At 47.3% G+C, this 27,704-nt stretch overlaps 2 protein-coding genes across 2 annotated transcripts; one reads left to right on the forward strand and one right to left on the reverse strand.

Annotated features, from left to right (window-relative positions):
• The first annotated feature begins 16,006 nt into the window (after nucleotides 1-16,006).
• Nucleotides 16,007-18,227, forward strand: LOC130256411 (uncharacterized). Its single transcript, XM_056498021.1, has 2 exons — nucleotides 16,007-16,260; nucleotides 16,395-18,227. Exons 1-2 carry the CDS (start codon nucleotides 16,183-16,185, stop codon nucleotides 17,646-17,648), a joined length of 1,332 nt encoding a protein of 443 aa, XP_056353996.1. The 5' UTR covers nucleotides 16,007-16,182; the 3' UTR covers nucleotides 17,649-18,227.
• A 3,115-nt stretch (nucleotides 18,228-21,342) lies between these two features.
• ZNF648 (zinc finger protein 648) lies at nucleotides 21,343-27,061 on the reverse strand. Its single transcript, XM_056498022.1, has 3 exons — nucleotides 26,861-27,061; nucleotides 26,556-26,697; nucleotides 21,343-25,596 (listed from the first exon to the last, which is right to left on the reverse strand). Exon 3 carries the CDS (start codon nucleotides 25,491-25,493, stop codon nucleotides 24,399-24,401), a length of 1,095 nt encoding a protein of 364 aa, XP_056353997.1. The 5' UTR covers nucleotides 25,494-25,596; nucleotides 26,556-26,697; nucleotides 26,861-27,061; the 3' UTR covers nucleotides 21,343-24,398.
• Nucleotides 27,062-27,704: the final 643 nt, after the last annotated feature.

A 27,704-nucleotide genomic window follows, 5' to 3' on the forward strand; every position in this document is an offset into this window, starting at 1 on the left:
GGCTGCTGGTGGTACTTGCAGTGGCAGCACCCAGAGCTTCCACCTGCACCCAGGGCTGATGCCAGCCCCGTGTTCTGTGCCACTGATGTCACCAGCATGTTGTCAGCTCAGAGAAGTCAACAAAACCCACAGCCATGCCTCAGGAGCGTGCCCCAAGCAGGCACAGAGCTCTGGTTTCCCTGAGCTCAGCAGCCCTGCCTGATAAAAGATGGGATGGAGCTGCTTGGAGAAAAGGAGATGAAAACATTTCCAGTGCTGGCTCTGCTCCCATCAGATAAAGAGTGCACGGCACAAAGTCCTTGAGGGTGACCCTGGGATACCACCAAGCCAGACAGCAACAGGGAACACCCAGCCTCCCATCCCACTGGGGCAATGTGGGGCACAGGGAGGAGATGTGGCCATCCAGATACAGTGGCTGTATCTGAAAAACACCTGCTGGCACCAGGGTGAGTCAGGGGGAAGAGTCAAACATCCTGCCAAAGGTCACATCCCAGCCATGCCAAGGCTCATGCTGGGAGCAGCTTCACCCCACTGTCTAAACAGCAGCTGACCAGCTCCAGTAGCACTCACAGGCAGTGCTCCCTGCCTCAGTCTCCCCAGATGTCAAAATCACTCCAACCAAGGCCTGGCAAGAGCCAGTCTGGGCTCTTTTACATCTGAGCTGCACCAGCTGTGACCAACCCAGGCTGGGGAGGGAGCAGGCAGAAAGGAGTGTCCCTACCTGTTCCCTTGCTCACCTGTCCCCTCTGGGTGGCCATGGGGAGCAGGGACCCACAGTAGCCCGGAGCCAAGGAGCACCTCCATCAAACACCCAGTGCTTCTGGAGACCCTACAACTTCTGCTAAAGGAGCTGGACCCACCACCAGGTGTGAGGTTCTCGGGCCTCCAGTGCTTTATAGGTACCACCTCCAGAGCTCTTGGGCTCCTACTCCAAGCTCTTGGCTCCTACTTTGTTGGGTTATCTTCTAAATAAGCAAAGCAGCTAATAGTTAAAAAGGTTATTTATTACAAAGCACGTTAGTTTCAACAGGCAAGCAGACAATGGCAATGCAGAAATGCAGCAATGGCAAAGCAGCAGCAATGGCAAATGCAGTGGCAATAAGTGAATGGCTAAAAGCCCTGGCAAAAGCCAAAGGCTAAAAGCAACCACTCTCCCCAATACAAACTCTTATATAGGATTTTTCCAACAAGCTAAGATGCAAACTCAGACCACCACTCCTTAACCTATTAGAATTCCATTTTCTTAGCATGCTAGATTACGTATAGACTACACATACGACCTATCTTGTTCTATTTGAAGAATGTAAGCAATATTTTTACTATAGCTCTATTATGTCTAAGTCTTGTGTACCACTGTGGGCCTGGAGCCTCTTGCTGAAGATATATATCAGTATGTTTCAGCCTCCACTAGAACTCGCTCTGTGACTCTGGCATTTGAAATCTTTCACTTACTAAAAGCATTAGAGCTCACCCTAAAACTTACTTTTACTTATATGTCTACTTTATGTGTGAGCGGCTTAATATACTTTAATCCATCCAAAGGCTTTAATTCAATTCCTGCTCTCTGATATCTCTCTGAAGAATTCAGAGAGACCCCTGACTCACTGAGTCCAACATCTCCCCCTCCTCTTAGAACCATAAAGATTCTCTTAATAGACTTATTAATTATTTGTTAAATGCATGGAGAAAACAAGGCACCATGTTTAGCACAAAAAAACCTTTTCATCTATGATGTTAAATTCCAATCCACTAAACAAAGCCTCTAAACTGTACAATTCTCACTGACTCACTGACTGCAACAACCAGGCTTTGACTGCTGTCCCCAAGCTGTCAGCACAGCCAGCATCTCCCTGCATCCCTGCAGCTCCGGCGGGGCGACATTGCCATCTGCTGCCTGCTGCTCGGCAGGACACGCCAGCTTGTCACCCAGCATGGCCCTCCTCCAGCCACTGCCGCGGGGACTGGCCCCTGCCGGGACCCTCCAGTGTCACCAGCCTAGGGACAGCAGCCACGCCACCACCGAGCTGCCAGCCCCAGCCCGGCAGAAGGAGCACAAGCAGTGCTCCATCCCAGCCCATAGCTCCAGGTGTGTCCTGCTGCAGGGAGCATGGCTGGAATGCTTGTTTGAGGAACGTGCCACTGCCCAGCAGCACAGGGACAGAGGGGCCGTGTCCCCTCCCTGCAGCCTGGCTTCCATAGCCGTGCAATGACAGAATGGTGTGGGATGAAAGGGACTTTTTCAATGCCCTCTGGTCCAACACCCTGCAACCAGCAGGGACATCTTCAGCTGGCTCAGACTGTTCAGAGCCCTCAACCTGACCCAGGATGTTTCCAGACATGGGGTATCCACCCCATTTCTGGGCAACCTGTACCAGGTTTCATCCCCCTCCAGTGTTTTACCACACTCATGCTTTGAGCTGCTGTTACACGACCCTGTCCTTGGCTCTGCTGGTGACTCACCCTGCACATAGAACACACCTCCAGCTATTCAGCCTTGGGCTCTTCATCTGGAAGCACAAAGATGGTATTTTTTTAACTCACAGCCACACCGAGAGACGTTAACTTATTTTAAACTTGAAAGCACCTACATATTGTTTCTACAGCTTGAGATAGGAGATGCTAGCAAAGTGAGGAGAAGAGTAGTAATTATCTGCAGTTCAGAAGTTCAGCCTTCAGAGGAGAAATTGGGCTCCCAGCTATACTTGCCACATGTTTTTAAGCTGATCTTTTGAAAGAGGCTCAATTTTATAATTGAGATTGCCCACCTGAGACAAGAGCTTTCCACATCACTCCTGGGTTTATAGGTCATGGACACACACCAAGGCTGATGGTCTCTCAGAGCCATGGAAGCACCACAGGGAAAGCTCTAATGTCAAAGGATGAGATTCTCATATCAATTCCCACTTTATATTTGAACAGTAGCTGGATCCACTGAAGTGGGACCTACTAAAATACAGTGCTTGGGGATCAGCCAAGCCTAGAGGCTGATGGCTCTGCTTTGAAATGCACTAGAGCATTTCCACTTTGAAATCCACTAGTAGGAACTGACACAATCAAGTGCTGAGCAATGGGACACAGCTCTTGGAATGAGTGGTAAACAAATTGAAAGCTAGAAAGGACCTTGAATGGTGCAGCAGTGCCAGTATTAAAATAATCATAAATAAAAAATAAAACTAAATTTAAGGAGTTTCTCCATCTCCAAACAAGAGAAAATGCTTTTCTCTATGGGGATGGATAGGTCTGTCTCCTGCTGTCAGAAGTAACCACAACCTAAAGAGTCCATGCCACCTCCACCTTAGGGCTGCCCTGAGTTTCACAAGACACATGGACACCACTGATTGCTAGACAGGTCAGTTGGCCACACACTTTGGTGCTGGTGTGCACGTGACCATGAGGGACATGAGTGGAATTAGGCTTGTCTGAAAGCAAAATCATCTTTTCCACCCCATCAAGGCTGGCACACAGATTTGCTGTGCAATTCCTAGACACCGGAGTATTTATTTCCTAGATTTTCCTCCCAGGGGGCCTCATATGTGCAGCCTGCTCAGTCTCACCCCTCCAAATCCCAGTCTGTCCTGTTGCTGTACAGATGCCCAGGAGCTGGCCTTGAATATGCTCCAAAAATCTTAGGAAAAATGCTCCAGCTGCCTTCTCCTAGTGACCAGTGGGGCTGGGGGAGTCTCCTGACAGCCCCAGGGAAGTCCAGCGAGGATTTCTCCTGCTCTGAGCCCATCATTTGGTCTCCCACGTGCCTTTGTGTCTCTGATAGCTCCTGCAATGGGCCTGGGAACAACTTGGACAGGGTATGATCTGGATTTCCTCCCACTGTTGCTTCTTTGGGAGCAGGCAACATAGTGTTTATCCCATAACCTAACACTGGTAACCAGGCAAAATACCAGGCGGATCTCACAGCAGACCAGACTTAGATTTTGTAACATCTCCTTCTTCTAAAATCATTGTTTTCTCACAAAAGCCATACAACTTTGTGCTTCCCTTGGCCTTCCTAGAACATGAGGGGGGAAGAAAAAGTCTCTTAATAAAGGTAATTTTCGTTGAGGAATTATGGGTAGAAATTAGTAGCATCCCTGTTAGAAGTAAAGATAACAGGATGAAGGCCATCTCATGCCTTCCATTCCTGTTGAATTCATAAATATCCCATTAGGGCTCATTTTAGGAAGTGACATAAAGAAAGCCAAGTGTTTAACATTAGGAGTTCTACAGGCTTGAACTAGAGATTAGCTTCATATAAAAAGTGCGACAGGAAGTAGTTTCATTGTTTCTGATGGATAATATTATTCAAGGCTATGTCTGGAATACATTTCCCAGGAATAGGTTTATTAGGCTCTTACGGTGCCGCTTTTGCTAAGTTAGAAGTGGTTGGATAGATGCTTTTTTTGAAAGAAAAGGACAGAATGAATACATCAGAAGTGCCTGTTCTTTTCATCACACTGTAGTCATTGATTTGGGGGGAATCCTGAAGCCCAAAGCCTTTGGTTGCTGGGGCAGTGCACTGTGTGCGGTGTGGGGCAGAGGAGAAGGCGCTGCCTGGGCCAGGAGGGATGCGGGGACACCAAGTCCTTGTGCCCTGTGGCTCAAGGCATTTGTTTGATGCTGGACCCCCTTTTTTTGTGTCCATTTTCCTCCTTTTTAACACCTTTATTTCAAGATTGGGGAATGCACAACTTTGGAATCATCTGGCTTCATGTTCTGAAGTGTCACAAATGAGCACATGGAGTTATTTCATGAAAATGATGATGGAAGCATTGGGTTTGCATGACAGAGATTAAATTTTGTGACAGTCCTTTCACTGGGCCAAAAGGGATGAACAACTTCAATTTTGGAACGCCTAAAGGGATTCCAGATGCCCTGAGACTCTTCTGTTTTGGTAAAAAACCTGACATTTTCACTTAAAAACCATTTCTTCTTTCTATATTAAACTTCCCAAGAACTGCAAGGCAGCCCAAGCTATTCAACATTCAAAGTCACAATCCTTCAAGATCATCTGAGCAGAGCAGCCACTTTTTTAGTGTTTGGCCAAAATCCACCAACTTCTTGTGGAGATATACACAACTCTCATATTTGATTTTCCAGCACTGAGAAGAACCAACTACACGTGTCAAATACAGGGCAGATTTGCACTTCTGCCTGTGCTGCCTGATAGATAGTCCCAGCTTTGGTGGCATTTCTGGAGGATCCTGGAAACACTTTCTCCTCAAGCAGGGCTACAAGGACGTGCTGAGGCCTGAGCTTTTAAAATCATGCATCAAGTCCCAAGCTTCGTGATATTTCTTTCTCCTGTGTATAGGGAGCTGTGGGCCCATCCTGGGGAGGTAAACACCTATCCCTTATGTCCTGTTTCTCTCCACCCTTCATTCTGACTTGAAGTCAGAGGAACTGAAGGGAAAACTTCCCTCAGGAAGCAGACACGAGCTGTCCCAGGGCTGTGGATGCTGTGAGCGCCGGCCTGGGCTGAGGGCAGACGGGTGATGATTTTGCCATTCATCTCCTCTGGCAGGAATTGGAACTTTTCACAATCACCTCCCTTTCTGTGTTTTCTCATCAGCTCTATAGATCAGAGAACTCACCGTGTTGCCAAAGAGGGGATAGTGGGTGTGGTAAAAAGTCTTAACTGAAAACCATAATACAAAAAAAAAAAAAAAAAAAAGTTGCTAGAAGAGTTAAAAAGATTGTTGCTCACCTTATCGTTTTATCCACTTGTTCGTTTGTTAGTTCTTTGATCTAGTTGCTATGTTCTTTTCCCCAGTTAAATGTGTGGTCCCTATGTAATTTAAACCCCGGTTTATTGTATTTCTCTATCCTGGATACCTCCCACTTCCACCATTTCCTTACCTCATTTCCGGCCTGCTGCTGCCTGCCTGCCTGTCAAGTCAGCAACACCCCATATGTAAATCTCCAGTAGTTTCCCAGTATTACCAATACCAGAAGTTGCTGCTAAAGGGAAAATTCACGAAAGTAGCCAACCAACACCCAACCCAAGTCCACAGATCATCTCAACTAACAAGCTAAGTCACCTGCAATGTGCCCTTTGTGGCTGTTTAATCACCACAATCTAAGGAGCAGCTGAAAAGAGTAACTCCCCCCAGACCAACGAGCCACTGCAAGTTCTGAATGTGCCCGTGAGGTTGGAACTCCCAGATCTGCTTTTGGACAGAATTGCACAAGAACCTCCTCCCTGCATTGGACTGTCAGCAGCAGGCGTAAGGCCTCCCTGCTACCCCCATTAATAAAAGAGCTGCTATTTAATAAATACCTTGGCCCTGCTTTATTTATAACAATTTGGGGGCTCGACCGGGATAGGCCACGCCAAGAGGATGTTGGAGGGGAAGGCTCCACCCCGAAGAGGCCCTCTGGGTCAGCTGGCCACCCCGGACCCGGAGCAGTGCAAGACCAGGACAACGCCGGGAGGGCCGGTAAGGAGACCGGTGGCGGGCACGGGAGGCGAGCGAGTGTCATGTGAGTGAGACGGGGGTTGGTAGTCCAGACTCCCGAAGCGAGTGCGGGCCCCTGAGTACCGCGGTTCCGGACTCCTGCGAGGGGGCCGGCCGGGAAAAGGGGGAAGCGACTGAGGCCTACCAAGGCCTGGAGTGTGAAAGAGGCGCCTCCTGAAGTAGTAGTTCCCCCTCCTTAAACCTCCAGAGTGTGCAGAGGGCCAGGGTTGTTACTGCGTGTGGCATGTGGCAGTGGTTGGGCTAGGGCGAGCAAAGCGAAACCTAGTAGGCCTAACTGTAAGGGGGGTGTAGGAAGGGGCAGCCGGCGCCCTGCTGGGACTGAGCCCCTCCCAGGGACAAGGGTTTAGGAAGGGGTATCTGGGCCCCACTGGGACCTCACCCAACTCCCACTAACAACTGGGAAGAGTAGAGGGAGGAGGTAACCGGGGCCCCGCTAGAGACCGGCTCTATCCCAGTTCAAAGTTTAGGTGGCTCTGGGCGTGCGGAGGCCTAGACAGGTGTGAGCGGCACGCAAAGTTCAGGCGGCTCTGGGTATGCGGAGGCCTAGACAGGTGTGAGTGGCACGCAAAGTTTAGGTGGCTCCGGACGTGCGGAGGCCTAGACAAGTATGAGTGGCACGCAGAAGGGGGGTATAGGGAGGGGCAGCCAGCGCTCCGTTAGGACCTAACCCTAAATAGGAGTTATAATAGGAAGGAGGTGAACCCCAATAGCGACTGCCTCTTTCCTGTGCCAGGGTTTTTGTTGCCTGTCATTAAATTTTCCTTTCGAGTAGAGGCACCTTACATTCAGTTAGAATAAAAATTTATAGCATAAGTTAAAAAGGGCCAGACTTCCGTTAATAAAAAGTTGTGGTTTTGTTGCCTGTCAGTTTTATCTGTTTGAGTAGAGGCACGGTTGAGCTTTTGTTAGGCCCAAATAATTGAGTGTACCAATGAGTGTAAGCGAACAGTAAAGAATGGGTCTAGCAGTCTTGTGTGTAAGAGAGCCTACTGTTTAAGAATTCCCTGTCTGTGTAAAAGAAAGCAGAGTGTAAGTGTACCAGTGAGTGTAAGTGAGCGAACGGTAAAGAGTGGGTGTAGCAGTCGTGTGTGTAAGTGAGCCTACTGTTTTAGTAATCAATATGGGAGCTTGCATAAGCCAAAAGAGTAGAGCAAAAGAGCACAAGTACTTAAAGAACATCCCTCCCGATAGCCCTTTAGCAATAATGTTAAATGAACGGGATACTTGTGAAGCTACTAAAAAGTTAGATGAAATAAAAATGATCCACTACTGTGTTGAAGTATGGCCAAAGTTAGATCTACCGGGAACATGGCCATGGTTTGGCACCCAGGATCCACGGATGTGTTCGATGCTAAATCAGTATTTAAGAACTTGGGGAGGATCAAATATAGAACAAATAGAATACGCAGCTTGTTGGAAAGGAAGTATAGGCAGAGAAGAACCAGTAAAGATATGTAAAGTAGCAGAGAAAGAAAGACAGAAAAATAAAGAAGAGAAAAAGCAAAATTAATGGGACCCCCTTGATCATCTTCCCCCTCCTCCCCCGCCTGTCAACGCCCTTGATCACCCACTTCCTCCTCCGCCCAATACTTCCTTTGAATCGCCTACTTCTTCTCCACCCACCAACGCCCCCAACTACCTTCCTTCTTTTGCTCTGCTGGTCAATCATCCTCCTTCCTCTGTTTCTTTCATTGAAAACCATCTCTCCTTCGTCCGCCAATGCCCAAGGTCCTCATCTTCTGCCTCCGACCGACCACAACTCCCAACCCTCGCTTCTAAGTCCCACATCTCCTCAAGCATTTCCAGTTTCTTTTCCTCCTCAACCATCTAGTATAGCTCTTCCATCACCACCTTCCCTTAGTACCCCTATTCCAAACCAGCCTCTTTTACCTATGTCCCCACTTACCAACTTGCCTTCACCCCTAGTATCCTCACAAACCCCAATTCCTCCTGCCTTGGTTCAGGCCCCTCCACCAGTAGCCGTTCCTTCACCTCCTCCCAACTGGGAACTGAGTCTATCTCCGTCCAGCAGTAGCGCTTCCTCCAGTAGTCTACAGAAGCCTACACCAGCACAAGATACTAAGTTTGCAGAGGGACCATATTATAATACAAGGTCAAGGGCAGCAAAAGCAGAAAGGATGTTCCCACTTAGGGAAGTTCCTATGGGAGGAATAGAGGGGGACTTGGATTTGTAGACGCACCATTGATGGCCTCAGAAGTGAGAGGATTTAAAAGAGAAATCGGGAATTTAGTGGAAGATCCCATAGGTATTGCAGAGCAGGTAGATCAGTTCTTAGGACCCAGTATTTATACGTGGAAAGAAATGAATTCAGTTATAAATATACTATTCAACCCAGACGAAGTTAGAATGATCAGGGAAGCTGGTCTACGCATATGGGAGAGGGAAAACCGGCAAGGACCACCAGGTGACTATAAACTACCTCTCGCAGACCCCGGATGGAATCCAAACCAAGAGGAGGGGAGGCGGAATATGATTGACTATCGAGCCTTAATAATTAAGGGAATAAGAGAATCAGTTCCTCGCCAAAGTAACACCAAGTTGGCCTTTGGGGCAGTACAAGAAAAAGATGAGACCCCATCCGCGTGGTTAAATCGGTTAAGGAAAAATTTTCAGCTGTACTCTAGTATAGATCCTGATAGTCCAGACGGCCAAGCAGTATTAAGAGTACATTTTGTCACCAAATCTTGGCCTGACATCCGAAGAAAATTAGAAAAGATGGAGGACTGGCAGGAAAAAGGAATAAATGAACTACTTAAAGAGGCTTTAAGAGTGTATCTGAGGAGAGAAGAGGAGAAAGCGAAATCGAAAGCGCATAAATTCCTGTGGCCAAGGAATTTATGAATGCAAATGGAAATAAGCCAGGAAAGCCATGCGAATCTGGAGAAGAAGGACCTAAGATAGCGCTAGACACAGGAGGTCCTAATGCCAACCCCTGGCAGAAGCCCAAGAAGTTTCAGGGCAGATGCTATTACTGTGGAGAAGTGGGTCACCCCAAGAGGTACTGCAAAAAGATTGCCATTGATGAAGCAATAGAAAGGGAAGAGGAAAATTTGGAGAAGATCCCGAGAGGGGAGGATTAGGGGTGTCAGGGGCTCTATCCTTTAGGGGACCCAATGAAACATCTAAATGAGCCCTTGATAAATCTCAATGTTGGTCCCCAAAATTTAAGTTTTGAATTCTTAGTTGACACGGGAGCTGACAAGTCTAGTTTGAAAGATCTTCCAGTAGGAGTCCATATTAGTGATCGGACGTGCGAAGTAATAGAAGCTGAAGGGACACCCTTCAAAGCACCAATAATTGAAGGAGTAGAATTAAAAGGAAACTTCAAACAGTGTGTGGCAGAGATGATTTATTTACCACATTTAGAAAAGAATTTGTTAGGAAGAGACTTACAAGTTGAGTTAGGAATAGCAATTATCCCAGAGAATGGAAAGATGGTTGTACGATTATGAAATTGACTGAAAGAGATATGAGTGAGATCATTCCCCAAGTATGGGCAGAGGAAGGGAAAACTGGCTTTTTGGACATCACGCCAATAAAAGTACAAATGCAAGAGGGAACCACCCCAGTCAAGGTAAAGCAATACCCAATATCAGAGAAGGGTAAAGAAGGACTAGCTCCAATTATAGACCACCTTCTGGCGGAAGGTGTGTTAGAACCATGCATGTACCCCCATAACACCCCAATTTTAGCAGTCAAAAAGGCAGAGGGAAAATATAGATTGGTCCAAGATCTAAGAGAAAATAATAAAAGAATCACACCCTGTGGTGTCTAATCCTTACACCCTTTTGAGTGAAATTCCCAGGGAACATGCATGGTTCACTACCATAGATTTAAAAGATGCCTTTTGGGCGTGTCTGCTAGCAGAAGAATGCCGTGACTGGTTCGCATTTGAGTGGGAGTACCCAGGAGGGAAGAGAAAACAACAATTAAGGTGGACTCGTCTGCCTCAAGGATTTACTGAGTCCCCCAATCTTTTCGGACAGGCTCTAGAAGAACTATTAGAACAGTTCACCCCCAAAAATGAAACACAAATCCTCCAATATGTGGACGATTTATTAATATCTGGAAAAGAACAACAGCTAGTCAGGAAGACTAGTATCAAACTCCTTAACTTTCTGGGAGAAAAGGGTTTAAAGGTATCACAAAACAAATTGTAATTTGTCGAACCAGAAGTAACATACCTTGGTCATATAATTGGAAATGGATACAAAAAATTAAGCCCCGAAAGGATTTCGGGCATACTAGCCATTTCGACCCCAAAAACCAAGCACGACATTAGGAAACTTTTAGGCTTGTTTGGATAGTGTAAATTATGGTTAGACAAATATACTCAAAGTGTAAAATTTCTTTATGAAAAGTTAGTAAACCGTGAACCCATAAATTGGACTGCACAAGATGAAAAACAATTAGAAGAATTAAAAGAGAAATTATCTTCGGCCCCAGTCCTAAATTTACCAGATCTCAAAAAGGAGTTTGAGCTATTTACCAACATTGAAGGGAGAGTAGCTTACGGTGTACTAACTCAAGAATGGGGGGGTTGTCGGAAGCCGATAGCATACCTCTCTAAATTATTAGACCCAGTGGCAAAAGGATGGCCACTATGTCTCCAAGCAATTGCTGCTGCAGTAATTTTAATAGAGGATGCACAAAAACTGACATTGCAAGGAAAACTTAAAGTATATACACTGCATGATATTAAAACTGTCCTCAGTCAAGGGGCCCAGCAATGGCTAACAGAAGCCAGAATACTAAAATATGAAATCATCTTAATGAATACAAGTCATTTAGAATTAGCCATCTCTGAAAGTATAAATCCAGCCCAATTTCTCTCAGGGGAACCCTTGCCAGAACTAGAGCACAATTGCCTAGAGCTCATAAATTTCCAAACCAAAGTAAGAGAGGATCTAGAGAGTACACCATTGCCATATGGAGAAGTATTGTTTACTGACGGTTCATCTAAAGTAGTAGATGGGAAAAGGGCATCTGGGTATGCAGTAGTAAAAGAGGCAGAAGGAAAAACCTAGAAGCAATAGAAAAAGGGAAGTTACCATCGAATTGGTCCGCACAATGTTGCGAAATCTACGCATTAAAAAGAGGGCTAGACTCATTAGAAGGGAAGCCAGGAACCATTTATACTGATTCAAAATATGCATTTGGAATAGTCCACACATTTGGAAAAATCTGGGTGGAATGCGGGTATTTAAACTCAAAAGGGAAAGATTTAGTACATAAAAACTTAATAAAATCAGTATTAGAATCTTTGCTCAAGCCAACAGAAGTTGCAGTTGTGCACATCAGAGGGCACCAGAAGGGAAATACCTTGGAAGAAAGAGGGAACAGGTATGCTGACAAAATAGCAAAAGAAGTCTCATTAAATCCCGAAAGGCCTATAAAAGTCTTTAAATTAAATGAAACACCAGAAGAATCAGAAATTACAAAGCTCATTTTTAGCGAAGAAGAGGTAAAAATAATAAAAAAGTTAGGAATACATCAAGGAGATCAAGGAGAGTGGGTAATGAAGGATGGGCGCAAATTCTTAAATAAAGCTCTAGCCAGAAAATTATTAGCAGAAATTCATGAATTGACCCATTGGGGCGTTCAGGGATTATGTGACCACTTCCTCAGAGAAAAATTTTTGTATTGGAATATATAATCTGGCTAAATCAATAACTAAAGGATGTCTAATTTGCCAAAAAGCAAATCAAAGAGTTATGCGAAAAGTTGAATATGGAGGAAGGGAATTAGCCTTGAGACCATTCCAAAGGGTACAAACTGATTTTACAGAAATGTCCCCAGTTCAAAAATATAAACATTTATTAGTTATTGTGGACCACCTTACCCATTGGGTGGAAGCCTTCCCCACCATTAAAGAAACGTCAGAAGTGGTCATAAAAATAATCCTTGAACAAATTATCCCCAGATATGGATTACTTAACCACATCGACTCCGATAGAGGCCCACATTTTACGTCACACATATTACATAGAGTCATCGAAGCACTGGGGATGAAATGGAGGTTGCATACTCCGTGGCATCCCCAAAGCTCCGGCCGAGTAGAAAGAATGAATAAAACCTTAAAAAACATATTAACAAAATTAATCCAAGAGACTCAGATGAATTGGCTCAAATGTCTCCCTCTTGCTCTATTACGCATTAGGACCAGACCGCGTGCAGATATAGGGGTTTCACCCTATGAAATGATGTTTGGGCTTCCCTTTTTAATTACCCCCTTTAGCTCTGCGAGTTATCTAGAAGGAGAAGCTGCCACCCAGGAGTATTTAAGAGTCATTGGAAAAACAATAGAGCAGCTAAAGAGAAAAGGATACCTACCCCAAACTTCTCCCTTAGATTCAAATGCTCATCAGATCAACCCTGGGGACTGGGTTCTCATAAAATCCTTAAGTCACACACCTTTATCTCCTAGGTATGAAGGCCCCTTCCAAGTCCTCCTAACTACACACACTGCTGTAAGAACAAAAGAAAGGGGCTGGACTCACATATCTCAAGTTAAAGGACCAATTCCACCTCCCCCTAGAGAATCGGACTCCACAGTATCTCAGCCAAAGGCACCTGAGTGGACCATTGCAAAAGGATCTACAGACCTCCTATTTACCTTTAAGCGGAAAGAAAAGAACAGCTGAAAAGACTTGAACAGTTCCAATTTAAAGACAAAGTGTTATTGTAACGCAGTTTATATTAACTGTAGTTGTTGTTATAATGCTGTTGTTACATACCTGTAGTAGTCTTTTAAGTTCCCACCAGTTCACTAAGTTCTTGTTGTTGCAAAGTTGTTTTATCATACACACTTCTCCAATTTTAAGTATTGCTCAATCCTCCGTCAAAATCCTCAAATTAAAATTTTGCCAAACCATAAAAACTAATTCCCCTACAGAACATTTTCCAAGAACACCTAAATTAATACATGAAAGGGATGAGAAAACTCTGGAAAAGTAAGATCTTACTTGAGGGGATCCCCACCTCCAAGAGGCAAGCCCAGGTGAGACTGAAAGCAGTTCATACCGGACTCTTGAGAGGAGTGTTGCTAGCCTTGCTAACAATCAATCTAATAAGCAACAAAGAGGCTAAATGCAACAACTGTTACCATCCGATATATGATGGGGAGACCCAAGAGTCCCTGATAAGAATTCACACTAATGTGAACCCCAGCTGTTTCAATCATTCCCAGATTTCCACCTGTCAAGAAAGTGGAAAAACGTATTGGATCGCTAAGAATACTGCCACCTTTCGGCAGCGGTTGCTTGGAGAGTGTCCTATAGGGGAAGCCTGGTTTTGCTTTGAACACGAGAATAACCAAGGGGAATTAATAGATATGATCAAAGAAAAACAATTAGTAATAAAAACCAAAAAAGAAGACGAATTAGAAATACCTTTAGGGAAAAATTTATTCATAGATGTAGTTGAAAGTATTAGTAAAGAGTTAAACATAACAAATTGTGGGGTATGTGGTAATATGCAAATGTCCGAAATTCGGCCATGGGAAGGGATCAGTTTAAGCCCATTGGAAATTCTAAAATGGAAGCAAACTAACCAAACATATCAATTAATCGCAAGTGCAGTAGTAAGCTTCCTGTTTTTACCACGTCTACTCCCATGCCTAATTAAAATTATAAATTCCACTATACAAACCAGCATAAAAAATATGACTAATCAAACGAAAGCCAAAATTCTGATGATAGGAACCCAAAACCCAGAACGTAATTTAGCTAAAGAAATCTTAAACCAATATCTAGAACTACAAAAGTTATACCCCCAAGAAACCAAAAATGGCGATTTGACGCGGGTCTAAGACCTGATCAAAGAAAAAGAGGGGGGATTGTGGTAAAAAGTCTTACCTGAAAACCATTTAAAAAAAAAATTTTAAAAAAAAAAAGTTGCTAGAAGAGTTAAAAAGATTGTTGCTCACCTTATCGTTTTATCCACTTGTTCGTTTGTTAGTTCTTTGATCTAGTTGCTATGTTCTTTCCCCCAGTTAAATGTGTGGTCCCTATGTAATTTAAACCCTGATTTATTGTATTTCTCTATCCTGGATACCTCCCACTTCCACCATTTCCTTACCTCATTTCTGGCCTGCTGCTGCCTGCCTGCCTGTCAAGTCAGCAACACCCCATATGTAAATCTCCAGTAGTTTCCCAGTACCACCAGTACCAGAAGTTGTTGCTAAAGGGAAAATTCACGAAAGTAGCCAACCAACACACAACCCAAGTCCACAGATCATCTCAACTAACAAGCTAAGTCACCTGCAATGTGCCTTTTGTGACTGTTTAATCACCACAACCTAAGGAGCAGCTGAAAAGAGTAACTCCCCTCCAGACCAACGAGCCACTGCGAGTTCTGGACGTGCCCGTGAAGTTGGAACTCCCAGATCTGCCTTCGGACAGAATTGCACGAGAAACTCCTCCCTGCATTGGACTGTCAGCAGCAGGCGTAAGGCCTCCCTGCTACCCCCATTAATAAAAGAGCTACTATTTAATAAATACCTTGGCCCTGCTTTATTTATAACAGTGGGTGTGTTTTGGGGGCTGCCTACAGGATCCAGGCTGATCCAGAATCTACCCATAGAATCCAGGAGCTCCTCAAAGAATCCAGACCCTGCCCACAGGATCCTGGATGATCCAGATTCTACCCTTAGAATCCAGGCCCTTCCCACAGGATACAGGCCCTGCACACAGGACACCATTCCACCCCTGCATTCCTGAGAAGCAGCCTGAGGAGAGTGTGGTCCGCAGGAGGACGTGGTTTCATTTCTCTTGGTTTCTAAATGCCCAGGGGCTGTCAGCATCCACATTTTTCCATATAGTCCAAGCCCAGGGAGTCCAGACTGTGGAAACCACTCTTTAACACAAAGAAGCACTTTCTACTAGTGTTCAGCAGGAAGGCAGGAATGGCAGCAGGAATTTGCCCTCTGTGCTTTGCCTCAGGCCCCTGGAAGTGCACCTGTGCCCAGAAAAGCAGCAGGCAGGGATGTGAAATATTCAGAAGCATTCAAAGACTGACTTCTTTAGCCAGTGCCTCTGTTAAGTCAAATTTACAGCAGCATCAGTTCATATCACTCCAGAGCTGAGCCTAAGGGGACTCTGACCACAATCACATCTAAACCCAGATTCAGCCAACACTTCACAGCAATTCCCCGTGTTTCAGCAGTTTGTATTTCCTAGAAGATGAACCAATTCTGGTATTCTTAGACAAAAGATAGTACAAGTAAAAATCACACTTGAAAGGCTATTCAGCATTTGACTTCCAATCACATTAGGATGGAAATGTTTGGAATTCAACTAAAGCTAAAGAGACATTAAGTACTCCAAATCATCATGGATATTTGGTCTCCTTTCTTTCAAAACTCTATTCCAAGGGTTCATCTCCAGATTCTTTTCCATTGCCTCCTGAAGGCTCTCTGTTCTCTTGTGTCTTACAGCTCCCTATAAATGGGGAAACAGTGGACTTCTTACCTGTGCCCGGAGCCCTTTGGGACACTTGGGAGCCCAGCCAGACTGTTCCCATCTGTGACATGGGGTTGTGTGTGCCCAGATCCCATTGTGACGCTTGGGCCGCGCCCTGAGCAGCAGGCTATAAAAGGGGGCAAAGGGCCCGGGATGCCCACTCCAGGAGAGCAGCTCCATCAGGAGACAGCATCCTCCTGGTGGACGGCAGTGTCGGAGCGACTGCGAGATGTCCATGGACAAGGAGACGAGCACTGATGAGAGGCACAACAAGCAGAGGTGGCTGATGTTTGGGAGAAGGGCAAAGGTGAGGGATGGGCAGCACGCAGCTGCCTTGAGAGCAGGGCCGGGATCACCATCAGGGAGGGAGCTGCTGTGCCAGGGGAGCTGTTTCCACCCCAGAGGGCCACCTCATCCTCATCCTTCTCGTCCCCTGTGCAGATGTCACACAGTGAGGCACGGGCAGCCCCGCAGGAGGCTGAGGAGCACCGTGACTCCTGTGCTGCCCCTGGTGCGCAGGCGGCAGCAGCAGAGAGCCGGGCAGTGGCCCCGCTCAGCCTCAGGGCCCGCGGCCAGGCCCTGCTGCACTCGCTGTGGCGCGGCTCCCGTGCCATCCTGAGCAGGGTGGCGGCTGTGTTCCGGAGACACAGGCAGGAGCCAGGGACACAGCAGCACCTGCACCAGGGCATGGAGGCAGCGATGGCAGCAGGGGCAGAGAGCCGGGCAGCCGCCCCACACAGCCCCTGCTGCCCCCGCAGCCCCTCCTCTGGCCCGCGGCAAGCTCTCGGTGTGCAGGGGCATGGGGCAGAGGTGAGGGCAGTCCTGGCAACACCAGATGGGGAGGAGAATGCCTGCTCCAGCCTGCAGCACAAGCAAGAAGTGGAAAACCACTCGTGCACAGCCAGAGGCCAAAGCCCTGCACTGCTCACCACAGACCCTCACAGCTGGGCAGAGGCTTCCACTTGTGATGAAATTCTGGGTGACCTCCCCCCCAGCCCCTCCCCAAACCAGGTGGAAGCTCGCTGGCTGTGGGCAATAGAAGCAGCCAGGGTACTCCTGCAAGGGCTGCACATCGAGGACGGGGACACCTCGGAGGATGTCCAAACCCACAGCAGTGGGGATGAGAGCGACAATGTGCCCTGTCATGATGAACCAAAACACATGGAGCCTGGCAAAGGCACAGGACTCTTAGAGCTTTCTCCCCAAACTGGAGATCAACCAGCTGCCAAAGAGGAAGACAGGAGCGTGGAAGAGTTACCAGAGGAGAAGTGGAATGCCATCACTATCCACACCATCTGGGTGAACCCCCTCTACCCACAGCTCCTGGTGGACCCCGAGTCGCCACTGGGAGAAGAGGCAGACGCTGAGCTGCCCAGCACATCTTGTGCCCTGGCAGCTCCCAGGGACACCCAGCCAGCAGCTGCTGCCCCGGCCACAGCTCCTGAGGACGAGGAGCACCCTGTGCGTGACTCTGCCAGGCCACAACAGAAGGAAAGGGCAGCAGCTTCTGCAGCCTCTGGCCCTCAGGCAGCAGCAGCAGAGAGCCAGGCAGTGGCCCTGCTCAGCCCCGGGGAGCGCGGCCAGGCCCTGCTGCACTCGCTGCGGCGCGGCTCCCGTGCCATCCTGAGCAGGGTGGCTGCTGTGTTCCAGAGACACAGACAGCAGCCTGGTGTTATAAATGTGTTAATATTTTGAGGTGCGATTAAGAGTTATTGATAATTGTAATGAAGTTGTAGGTTGTTAATTAGTTGCTGTGAAGTTGTGAATTGTTTATGAATGGGTATGTGAGAATCGCTGATGAATTGTTGTGGGCAGGTTATGAAATAGTGGCTTGTCGAGATGGAGGTGCTGCAGTGTAAGTGTGTATCCACTGGGGAAGGGCTGACGGGTATTTGGTTGGTGGAGCGAAGGGAACTTTCTAGAAAATTACCTCATGGGGTGAGCACACCAACTTGAACTGCGATTAGATGACGAGCCAACCTAGAAGAACTGAATATTCAGAAATGATGGGCTCAGATTGCACCCTCGTATAACCAACCAGAGACCACAAGAGGAGCCACTCAGAACAAGGATCGAAAACGCACCAATCCCCGAGGGGCCAAGAACGTACAGACTGCCCAGGCGCTCGGCACCTGGTCCTCTGCAGAAACTCGAGTCCAAGGGATCTCCCAGTGTGGACACTGTTTTGTTATCTATTTTCTGGTTTGTTGTGAGGGGCTGGGACTTATCTCGAGTCCCCGCTCTCAGTTTTTAATTTAATAAATGAGTTAACCTACGAGAGGTTGCCAGCCTCGTTTATAACACGGGGCCATAGCAGCACCTGAATCACAGCATGGAGGCAGCGAAGGCAGCAGGGGCAGGGAGCTGGGCAGCCGCCCCACACAGCCCCTGCTCCCCACCATCCCCTCGCCCTCCCCGCTGGAAGCTCTCGGTGGGAAGAAGCAGGAGCAGCAGTGGAGGCAGTGCTGCCAATGCCAGCGAGGACAGAGAGGAAAGCCTGCTTCAGTCTGGAGCTCGACTGCCAAGGGGACAGCCCCAAAGAGATGTGCCAAGGAGAACGAGAGCAGAGCTGGGAAAGGCAGAACAGAGGCCCCTGTGAGGCCACACCTGGCCTGGTAGTAGGACAGCAACCTTCACTCGTGAACAGCCACAGGCCAAGACCCAGCCCTGCCCATCACAGCACCTCACAGTGGGGCAGAGACCTCGACTCCAGGCCCCATTCCAGACTGCTGCCCCCACAGCCCCTCATCCAGCCTGCTGGAAGCTCCCAGTGGGCCAGGGCAGGGCCAGAAGCAGAGCCACGCCTGTCACTGCCACCCACCGAGGACAGCTGAGGCTCCAAGGAGCCCAGGAGTGACTGAAGCGTGGCCAGGGCTGTCCACAGCGTGGCCAGAAGGTGCCTGAGCTGGAGCACTGAGGAAGACATGAGTGCCTCATGGTGCCTCCCATGTGTCCCCTGGCCTCCCCGGAACATGAGGAGAAAAAAATAGGTGTCTTCATAAAGTTAATCCTCATGTAGGAATTAGGGGTAGAAATCAGTAGTGCTCCCTGCTGGAAGTAAAGATAACAGGATGAAGGCCATCTCATGCCTTCTACTGCTGTTGAATTAATAAATAACCCATTGGGGCTCATTTTAGGAAGCGACCTAAAGAAAGCCAAGGGTTTACTGTTATGAGTTCTAAAGTCTTGAACTAGAGATTAGCTTTGTAAAGAACAGTGTTGGGAAGCAGTTTTTTTGTTTCAGATGTATTTTATTCAAGGCTATGTCTGGAATATGTTCATCTGGAACAGGTTCCTCAGGCCCTTAACTTGCAGCTTTTGCTAAAATAGAAGTTTTTCAATAGCTAATTTTATTAAAAGAAAAGGACAGAATGAATACATTAGTAATGCTTGTTCTTTTCATTGCACTGTAGTCATTGATTTTGGGGAAAATATCCTGAAGCCCAAACTTTTTGATTGCTGGGGCCGTGCAGTGTGTCTGGTATGAGGAGCCTGGGATGCCTGAAGAGCCTGAAGTTCACACAAACTAAAGCCCAAATCCTCCTGCCAGCTGTACAAGCCCTGTAAAACACACAACCCATACAAACACGGAGCACACTGGATGAGGGAACTACAGAGTAATTTCAAAATTATTTGCACCCCTCACTCTCCTTTCTACAGAGCCTCTTTTCAAAGTAGAAATGCACTGAGTACTTTTCTGAAAGTCAGCTGCTTTCAGAGCCCAGGAGCAGTTGGCAAAATCGATTTCTTTCAGGTACCTTAGAGCTGAGGCAATTATAAAATAATTAAACTGACATTTCTAACTTGCAGCGCAAAAGGGATGTGCAGTCGTGAAATCATTAAGAGCTACTGCTGACAAAATACTCTTTTCACCTGTCTGTGGCAAAGAATAAATGGACAAGAAGCATTTTTGCCCTTTTTTTTTTCTTTCTTTCTTATAATTTGTTGCTAGTTATTGCTACATCCCCAAATGCCAGAACCCAGGGATTTTCCAAATGAGGAGAGGAAAATTTAGTGCTGAGTACCTGGTTTACCCAGCCTCACTTGGTGACCAACAACATTTTGCCAGCGAGATTCCCCTGTTCAAGTTATTCCCCTGAAGGGCTCAGAGTGTCATTTTCTGGTTTATTGCACTGGCTTGAAATGTCTTTCCAAGCACCTGCTTCCAGTTTGGGGGATGCAGCAGAGGCAGGGCTTTGCCCTTGTGCTTTGGTGGCTCAGACCTTTACAAGGACACTGCTGCCAGCACTGCCCCCTGCACTTTGGGAGGATGTCCCACACTGCTCAGCTGTTTCTTCTGCATTTCTTATTCTGCCCTTCACAGTGGTCAAAACCTGCTGAAGAGCCAAGCCCTGGTCTCTGACCACCAGGCCACACAGTGCTATTGAAGCATGTGAATATATGTATGACTGATTATATAGAAACATGCTTCTAATAAATGTGGTTTTATTGTTACAGTATTGTAACTGCCAAGGATGGGGGAACCCAGCTGTGTTTTTCACTCTTGCAGTGATCAGTGTGTCATCATTACAAGCTGGATGCTGTGTCACAGTCTGCAAACAGAGAAGGAAATTATGTAGGCAAACCTGGGGATATTATTTGTGTTTACATGTGCTCCCCTGTGCTGTAGTTATTTTAGGGCTGCTGTAACATCTCAATTGACTAAACTGAAAATAAATACTCTCTGTCTAGTCATGAATGCCATGGACAATCTAAAAGACTGCACCAGGTAAAAAACAACCCCAGTCCTCTGGATTTGGTGCCAGTAGCTGAGGCAGTGTGGTGTCAGTGCCTTGCTTACCCCATATATTAGCTCTAAGGAAGATGTTTTTTACAATGAGGGTGGTGAAATGCTGACACAGGTTGTCCAGAGAGGATGCTTCATCCCTGGAAACATCCAAGGCCAGAAACTACAGAAGTCACTGAGCCATTCCTTAAGAATCCCTTGCAGTCAATGTGATGTGTGCTGGAAGCTTGAGGAGAAACAGAACAAATCACTGCTCCTGTTCTCAGGTGGAAAGCACTAGAGCAACAATTCAGATGGATTCCTTAATGAGAAAAGGAATTGATGGCTCTGATAATTTCTTCAAGCAGATAAACAAGAAAGCCATTACATAAACTTGAGGAGCACGCTGAGCACACTCTCCTCTGGAAAACAACCTTCCCACTAAGCAGGGGTGGTTCAGCAGCACATCCTACCAGGAATTTACCAGTGGGTTGCACTCTGGTGCAGAGACTTGTATTAGCTGTTAGAAGGGCTTGCTGCCATTCCAGGCCTGCTCTTTTAAAATGGCTCTGTCATTGCACAGGCCCACAGTTCTACTGCTCAAAGCATCAGACACAGCTGAAATCACCTAAAAAAAGACATTGTTCTCCTTTCTATTTCCAGATTGTTGTCCTAGCAAAAAAACCCGTGCTGTTCTGTTGGTGAGAGTTCAGCCCCTGCTTGGTTTCAGTCTGGAAAGAGGAAAAGTGCACTGGGAGCTCCTTGTGCCAACAGAAACTCCAGGTCAGAGTTTCAAGGTCAGAGGCAGATGAAGCCTTACTTGAAATAAAAGCTGCCTCCTCCAGAGATATCAATGCCCTTTGCTGGGGTTAACTGACAAATGAAGGATTGCTTGGTGCTCCCTGTTTACATGGGAGACCTGCTTCAGACTTCTCCATGCCAGGAGAAGGCAGTGCCAGAGGAGGAGGATGGTGTGCAGGGGGACACAGATTGTACAACAGCAGCTTTTCCATTCTTCAAGGTGCTGTATCCACACTCCTCAGTCATGGACATATTCACCATCAATACCTTTGGTAGCAAAGGTTAACAAATATTAACTAATTTACCATCAACACCATTGTTAACAAACTAAGAGAGCAGTACTGCAGCTGCCAAGGACTGGCTGGTGATTCCAGGTCAGTGAGGGCCTGGAATCTTCAGGGCTGGTGCTGTTCTACCTTCTTAGTCTTGAGAACACTTTCCTGGGATGGAAATGAGTTGGGCAGAGATGTAGGGAGGCAACAGAGAAATTAGCAAAAAGCAAAGTGTATTTCTGTGTTCCACTGTTGACAAATGCTATCCAGTGATCAAATCAGGATCCTCAGGGATCCTAGCTGAGGGCTCCAGCCTGTGCTTATGTCCAAGGGCTTCCTGTAATGCCCTGGCAATGAGGGCTCTGTGAACACAGTGCCAAGGAATTGTTTCTTCTGTGGCTTCCACAGATCCAAATGAGCTAACAGATATTCTAGCCACTCTGGACAAAGAAAAATTACTCCTGCTGAAACCCTTCAAACCCTCCCTAATGCTGCAGAGCAGGTCTGTTTGCCCCATGTCAGCCACATGTCATGACTGGCTGTGTCTGTTCTAGGCTATCACCCACTCTGACTGACACTGTGAGATGGTCAGGGCCTGGGAGATACTTCCAAACCTTTATGTGAAAAATGTAAAGTGCAGAAGTGCTGGTATCTGGGTTAAATTAAGCTCCATGGGGATCCCTGTACCTTGCACAGGAGTTGGTGGAAGTTTCTTTGAGGAGAGTTCTACACACTTTTCCCAGAAACCATCACATATTTTAATTACTCCTTTCACACATCCAAGCACTTTATATGCAAGTCAACCTTCCAGGCAAGTGTCTTTTTAATAACCTTTTAGTTAAGCCTGGTGCTTTTAATTTCACCAACCATTTACTCTTCCCATATAACAGACCTTTGCTCAAAACACTTCCACCATTATGCCAGAGGTACAAATTCCACTGACTGCTAGCACCAAAAAGCAGAATAACTGGATGTTCCCAATTACCATAACTGCCTAGGCAGAACTGTCACACAACATTAAGGTGTGCATAAGTGGTGCAGTTTAAATGGATATTAAACCACCCCACAGCAGGAGCATCCCACACCCAAAGGAAAAACGGGATGATGAAAAGGAGAGATTGTAGCTGATAACTTCAAAATGGGATTAGAAAATGAGTGTGGAAACCTAATGCATGATAACCTCTAGAACAGCTTTGTCCCTTTGCTGTCTGCCAACACCCCTTCTTATTCTATGAAATATGGAAACAAACAGCACAATCAGTACTTTATATTAAATAACATGTTAATAAATGCAAAGGTACATTACTCTGGAGCTTTAGCTTCACTCTGCTGCACAACTTTCCACTGAAAAGCCAGAAAGCCCTAGAAAGAAATTAATGAAATTATGGCAGCTGGTAAGGAAAAAGGAAGCAAAGAATCAAAACCTTCTGACATGGAAAAGAAATTCAGGCTGCAACTTGAGGACAAACTGGATGCTTCTACCACAGTGGTTAAAAGTAGATTAAAGCCATTATTAAGTTTCAAAATTAAAACCCCACTGCTGGCACTGAGGCATTACACACCTCTTGGAGTATTTGTCAACACCTGCCCAAGGCTGCCAGGCTAATGCCTAAGGAAATTTTTCTTCATTAACCATTTGAATCTAAATCAAAGTGAAGAGTTTAACAGACACATTGGGCAGTACTTGGACACACCAAGAACATGTTTTTGTTATGGGAAATTTCCCTGTGTGAAAACATTTAAATGAAGAAAGTTCCTGTGCAAGGAGTAGCAAAGGTGGCTTAAATTTGGTCTTTTGCTCTTTGAATTTTGAGTCCTCAAGCATTTCCTTCTACAATACTCAGCTGGTTAGATTTAGTGTCTGTGGTTCCATCAGAGACATGAATGTCACCCCAAGAACATGCACCACCATAGTCAAAATAAAGCTTTCCCCATTAATAACAGACATTCAACCCATCACTCAAAATGCATAAAGTATTGGTACTCCCTCAGATAGAAACATTCTGGAATACAGCTGATAACTGTTGTGTTTATTAAGGAACTGATTTGTAAGTGGAGTTTGTTTTTTAAATAACCAACATGATACTTCCCCTTCCAAATAAAAAGAAATGCAGCGGAAAGAAAAACTCAGCAAAATACAAGGAAAGAAGGAATAGAGGGACAACTCTGAACTTTTCTAACTTAGTGAGTTAAAGATCTCCAAACCCAGTGTCAAAGAAGCATCACACTCAAGAGGGCAGGACTGATTTATGCAGTGAATTCTCACAGCCTCTGCTTGCACATCCTGCACAAAGCTCAAGCGGATGCATCTTCAGTCCAGCAGAGACAGCGCGAGCACGTGTGAGTGGTTTCAGTCTCCTCAAGTCTCCCATTTCATTACTCAAGGGTAATTAGGTTATTTTCTCATACAAAGCAGTTCAAAGCCAGGCAGTGCAATCCTTCCCAGTGCAAGTTCCAGAGCTCCCTGTGACGCAGCATTCCTTGTCAGGCACTGCTGGGCAATGGATCTGGACTGGGCAGAGCACATACCACGGAGTGATTTTCCAGCCCTACTGAGCAGACCTCGTTCAGGTACCAAGCAACTAGAGAAACCTCAAATTAAGGTTTGTGGTCATTCAGGTACCAAGCAACCACAGAGACCTCAGATTAAGGTTTGTCCAGCTTGTGCGTGCGCTCGTGCCTGCGAAGGGTCCCTGACTCGGTGAAGGAATGGCCACAGAAATTACAGGAGTAGGGCTTCTCCCCGGTGTGGATGCGGTGGTGGCGCTGCAGCGATGCCAGCCGGGTGAAGGTCCCTCCACACTCCTCACAGTAGAAGGGCCGTGCCCCAGAGTGAGTCTGCTGGTGTCTCTTGAGCCTGAGCAGCTGCACAAACGCCATGCCACACTCCTGACACTTGTAGGGCTTGTCCTCCCGGTGGATCACCTTGTGCTTGGACAGCAGGTTGGGCTTATCGAATCCTTTGCCGCACGTCGGGCAGGCGTAAGGTTTGAAGTCATCCTCCCGAGCGTTTGGGTTCGCAGGACAAGGCTGATCCGGGCACTCGGCACCGTGCTGGCTGCGGTGCTCCACGGACCAAGGGTTCCTGGCCACGCCGCCGGCCAGGATCACCATGGAGCGCTCGATCTTGTGCACGTTGCGCAGGTGCCTCCAGACGTCGGCCGTGCGGATGAAGCCCTTGTCGCACTCGGGGCACCTGTGCGGCCGCCGGCTGGAGTGGATGAGGCGGTGCATGCGCAGGTTGGCGGCGCGCGAGAAGCCCTTGGCGCAGGTGGGGCAGCGGTAGGAGCGGCCCAGCAGGTGAGCGCGCCGGTGCTCCCGCAGCTCGCCGGCGCTGCGGAAACAGCTGCCGCACTTCTTGCATGGATAGGGCAGAGCTGCCTCAGGGACAGGCTGCAGCTCCTCCAGAGCCGCGCTTCTGTCATCCCCACGGAGCGTTGTTCTTGCCTCTGGTTTCCTGGAACAGTGATCTGCATCCTCATCTTCACTCTGCCGGGGGAAGCTGGTGCTGGAGGGGGCAAACTCCCCAGCTGGGCTCTCACCTTGTTTCTGGCAGTAGGTGTCACAGGTTTCTTTGTCTCCACACTGCTCCTGCTTTCCTGCAGGTCCAGCAGAGCTTCCAGGAGGACTGCAGGAGCAATCCATCTCCACCTCCTTCTGCTGGCTGCAGCTTTGAGCCACCTGCTTTGAGGCCTTTCTGGGGTAATTTGAATGCTTCCTCCCTGTGTCACTCACATCCATCCTCTGAGGCAAACACTGTGTTCATCTGCAGCTCATCATCACTCAGAGCTTTGTGTCCTTCATGGTAAGTCCATCTCATTCTCAGCTCTTCTTACAGTCCTCCCTAGAAAATAAAACACCTGTTTCATCAGTGATTCTTCTGATATTATAAACTTAGAGCACTGATTCAAAGAATGGGACAGACTATTAGATATGCAGTAGGAGAAACAGAATCATCTACTATTAGATGTAGAAAATATACATTTAGCACACAAAACATAGACTATATTAAATAAAAACAGACTATGTTAAATAAAGTTAAATATTCTATGATCAGCCGTCTTTAACTACCAAATATAAATTGATAATTCTGATTTTAAATTTTCCTGAAGATGAGAAATCACAGAATCCCAGAATGGTTTGGGTTGGCAGAGAGCTTAAAGACCAACTCATTCCAGCTCCCTGCCATGGGGAGGACACCTTCCACACCTTCCACTAGATTGCTCCAAGCCCCATCCAGCCTGGCCTTGGACACTTCCAGGGATGGGGCCAACACAGCTTCTCTAGGCAACCTGTGCCAGGGCCTCACCATCCTCACTGCAAGGAATTTCTTCCTAATAACTAATTTAAATCTCTCCTCTTTTAGTTTAAGAATGTTCCCCCTTGTCTTATTGCTGTGTGTGAAAAATGTTGCTCTCCTTTTCTGTAAAATCCCTTCAAGTACTGGGAGGTGGGATAAGACATCTCTGAATACAAGCATACGTATAAATGGGCACATATATGTAAAAACATAAATATTTCTTTATTTCCACATGTAAAACTTGCTATTTAGCTTCAGCAGGCTTATCAAGTGCAGTTATCAAGGCAGCACAGCAATGCCCATTAAGTGAAAGCTCTTATTCACATTCCAGAAAGGCTGGCTCCATCAGCCACACAAGCCACGCTTTCTTCTGCTGGAGACATGGAAAACAATCTGGATTAGTCCTCATTAGTCACTGCCTGGAACAGTGTGGCTCGACTCACCCCCAATTCCAGCCACTCCCGACAATTTAATAAGGAGCTGGTAACAGGAGTATTCCTCACCTCCAGCCCTCCAGCTGAGCTGCCGATGCCTTTGGGGCAGAAAAACTTTCCAAGCGATGCTGCCACTGTTTGGCTTAAGAGAACTCCATAACCACGGCTACCTATTTCCTGTATCAGCAGGATGTGGAAACCACGGCGCGGGCTGAAAAATAATAATAACAACAACAAATACATACACATACATATATATGTATATATATTCAAAAAGAAGAGATTATTTTTTTTTTTGTTCCGGGTAGCATGACCCTCCCCCCTCCCCCAACTTTTCCCCGCTCCGGTGCCCGTTCCCTGTTTCCCCGCCCTACCTGGGCGCTGCGGGTCCCCCGCGCATCCTCCGAGCATCCCTGGTACATCCCCGGCGCATCCTCCGAGCATCCCCCGCGCCGGCGCGGAGCCCGCGGCAGCGGCACCGGCGCAGTGGAGGTTCGGCAGGGCTGGAGCTGCCGGCAGCGGGGCGGGACCGGACACCGCGTCCCCTCCCCGGACACCGCGTCCCCTCCCCGGTCACTGCATCCCCTCCCCGGACACCGCGTCCCCTCCCCGGTCACTGCGTCCCTTCCCAAGCCACCGCTCCCCGCCCGGCTCCACGCCGGATCCCGGATCCCGGTGCGCCAGGAGCCTGTTCATGGAATCATGGAATGGTGTGGCTTGGAAGGGATCTCGAATGTAGTCTCGTTCCAGCCCCCTGCCGTGGGCAAGCACAGCTTCTTCTAGACCAGGATGCTCTGAGCCCCATCCAGCCCGGCCTTGGACACTTCCAGGGGGACAGGGGCAGCCACAGCTTCTCTGGGCAGCCTCTGCCAGGGCCTCAACACCGTCATAGTGAAAAAAAATTCTCCTGATATCTAATCTAAACCTACTTTCAACTCGAACTCATTCTCCCTTGTCCTGTCACTCCAGCTCTTGCAAATAGTCTTGCCCATCTTTCTTGCAGGCTCCCTTCAGGTCCTGCAAGGCCACAATTAGGTCACTCCAAAGCCTTGTCCTCTCCAAGATGAGCAATCCCAGTTCTCTTGGCCTTTCCTCATACCAGAGGTGTTCCATCCCTTTGATTACCGGGGTGCCCTCCTCTGGACTCACCCCAACAGGTCAGTGCCCTTTCTGTCCCTCAGCTCCAGCTCACAGCAACCCATGGAGTGTCCCCTGTGC

The sequence above is a fragment of the Oenanthe melanoleuca genome, chromosome 8 (assembly GCF_029582105.1).
Source record: "Oenanthe melanoleuca isolate GR-GAL-2019-014 chromosome 8, OMel1.0, whole genome shotgun sequence".
NCBI lineage: Eukaryota > Metazoa > Chordata > Aves > Passeriformes > Muscicapidae > Oenanthe > Oenanthe melanoleuca.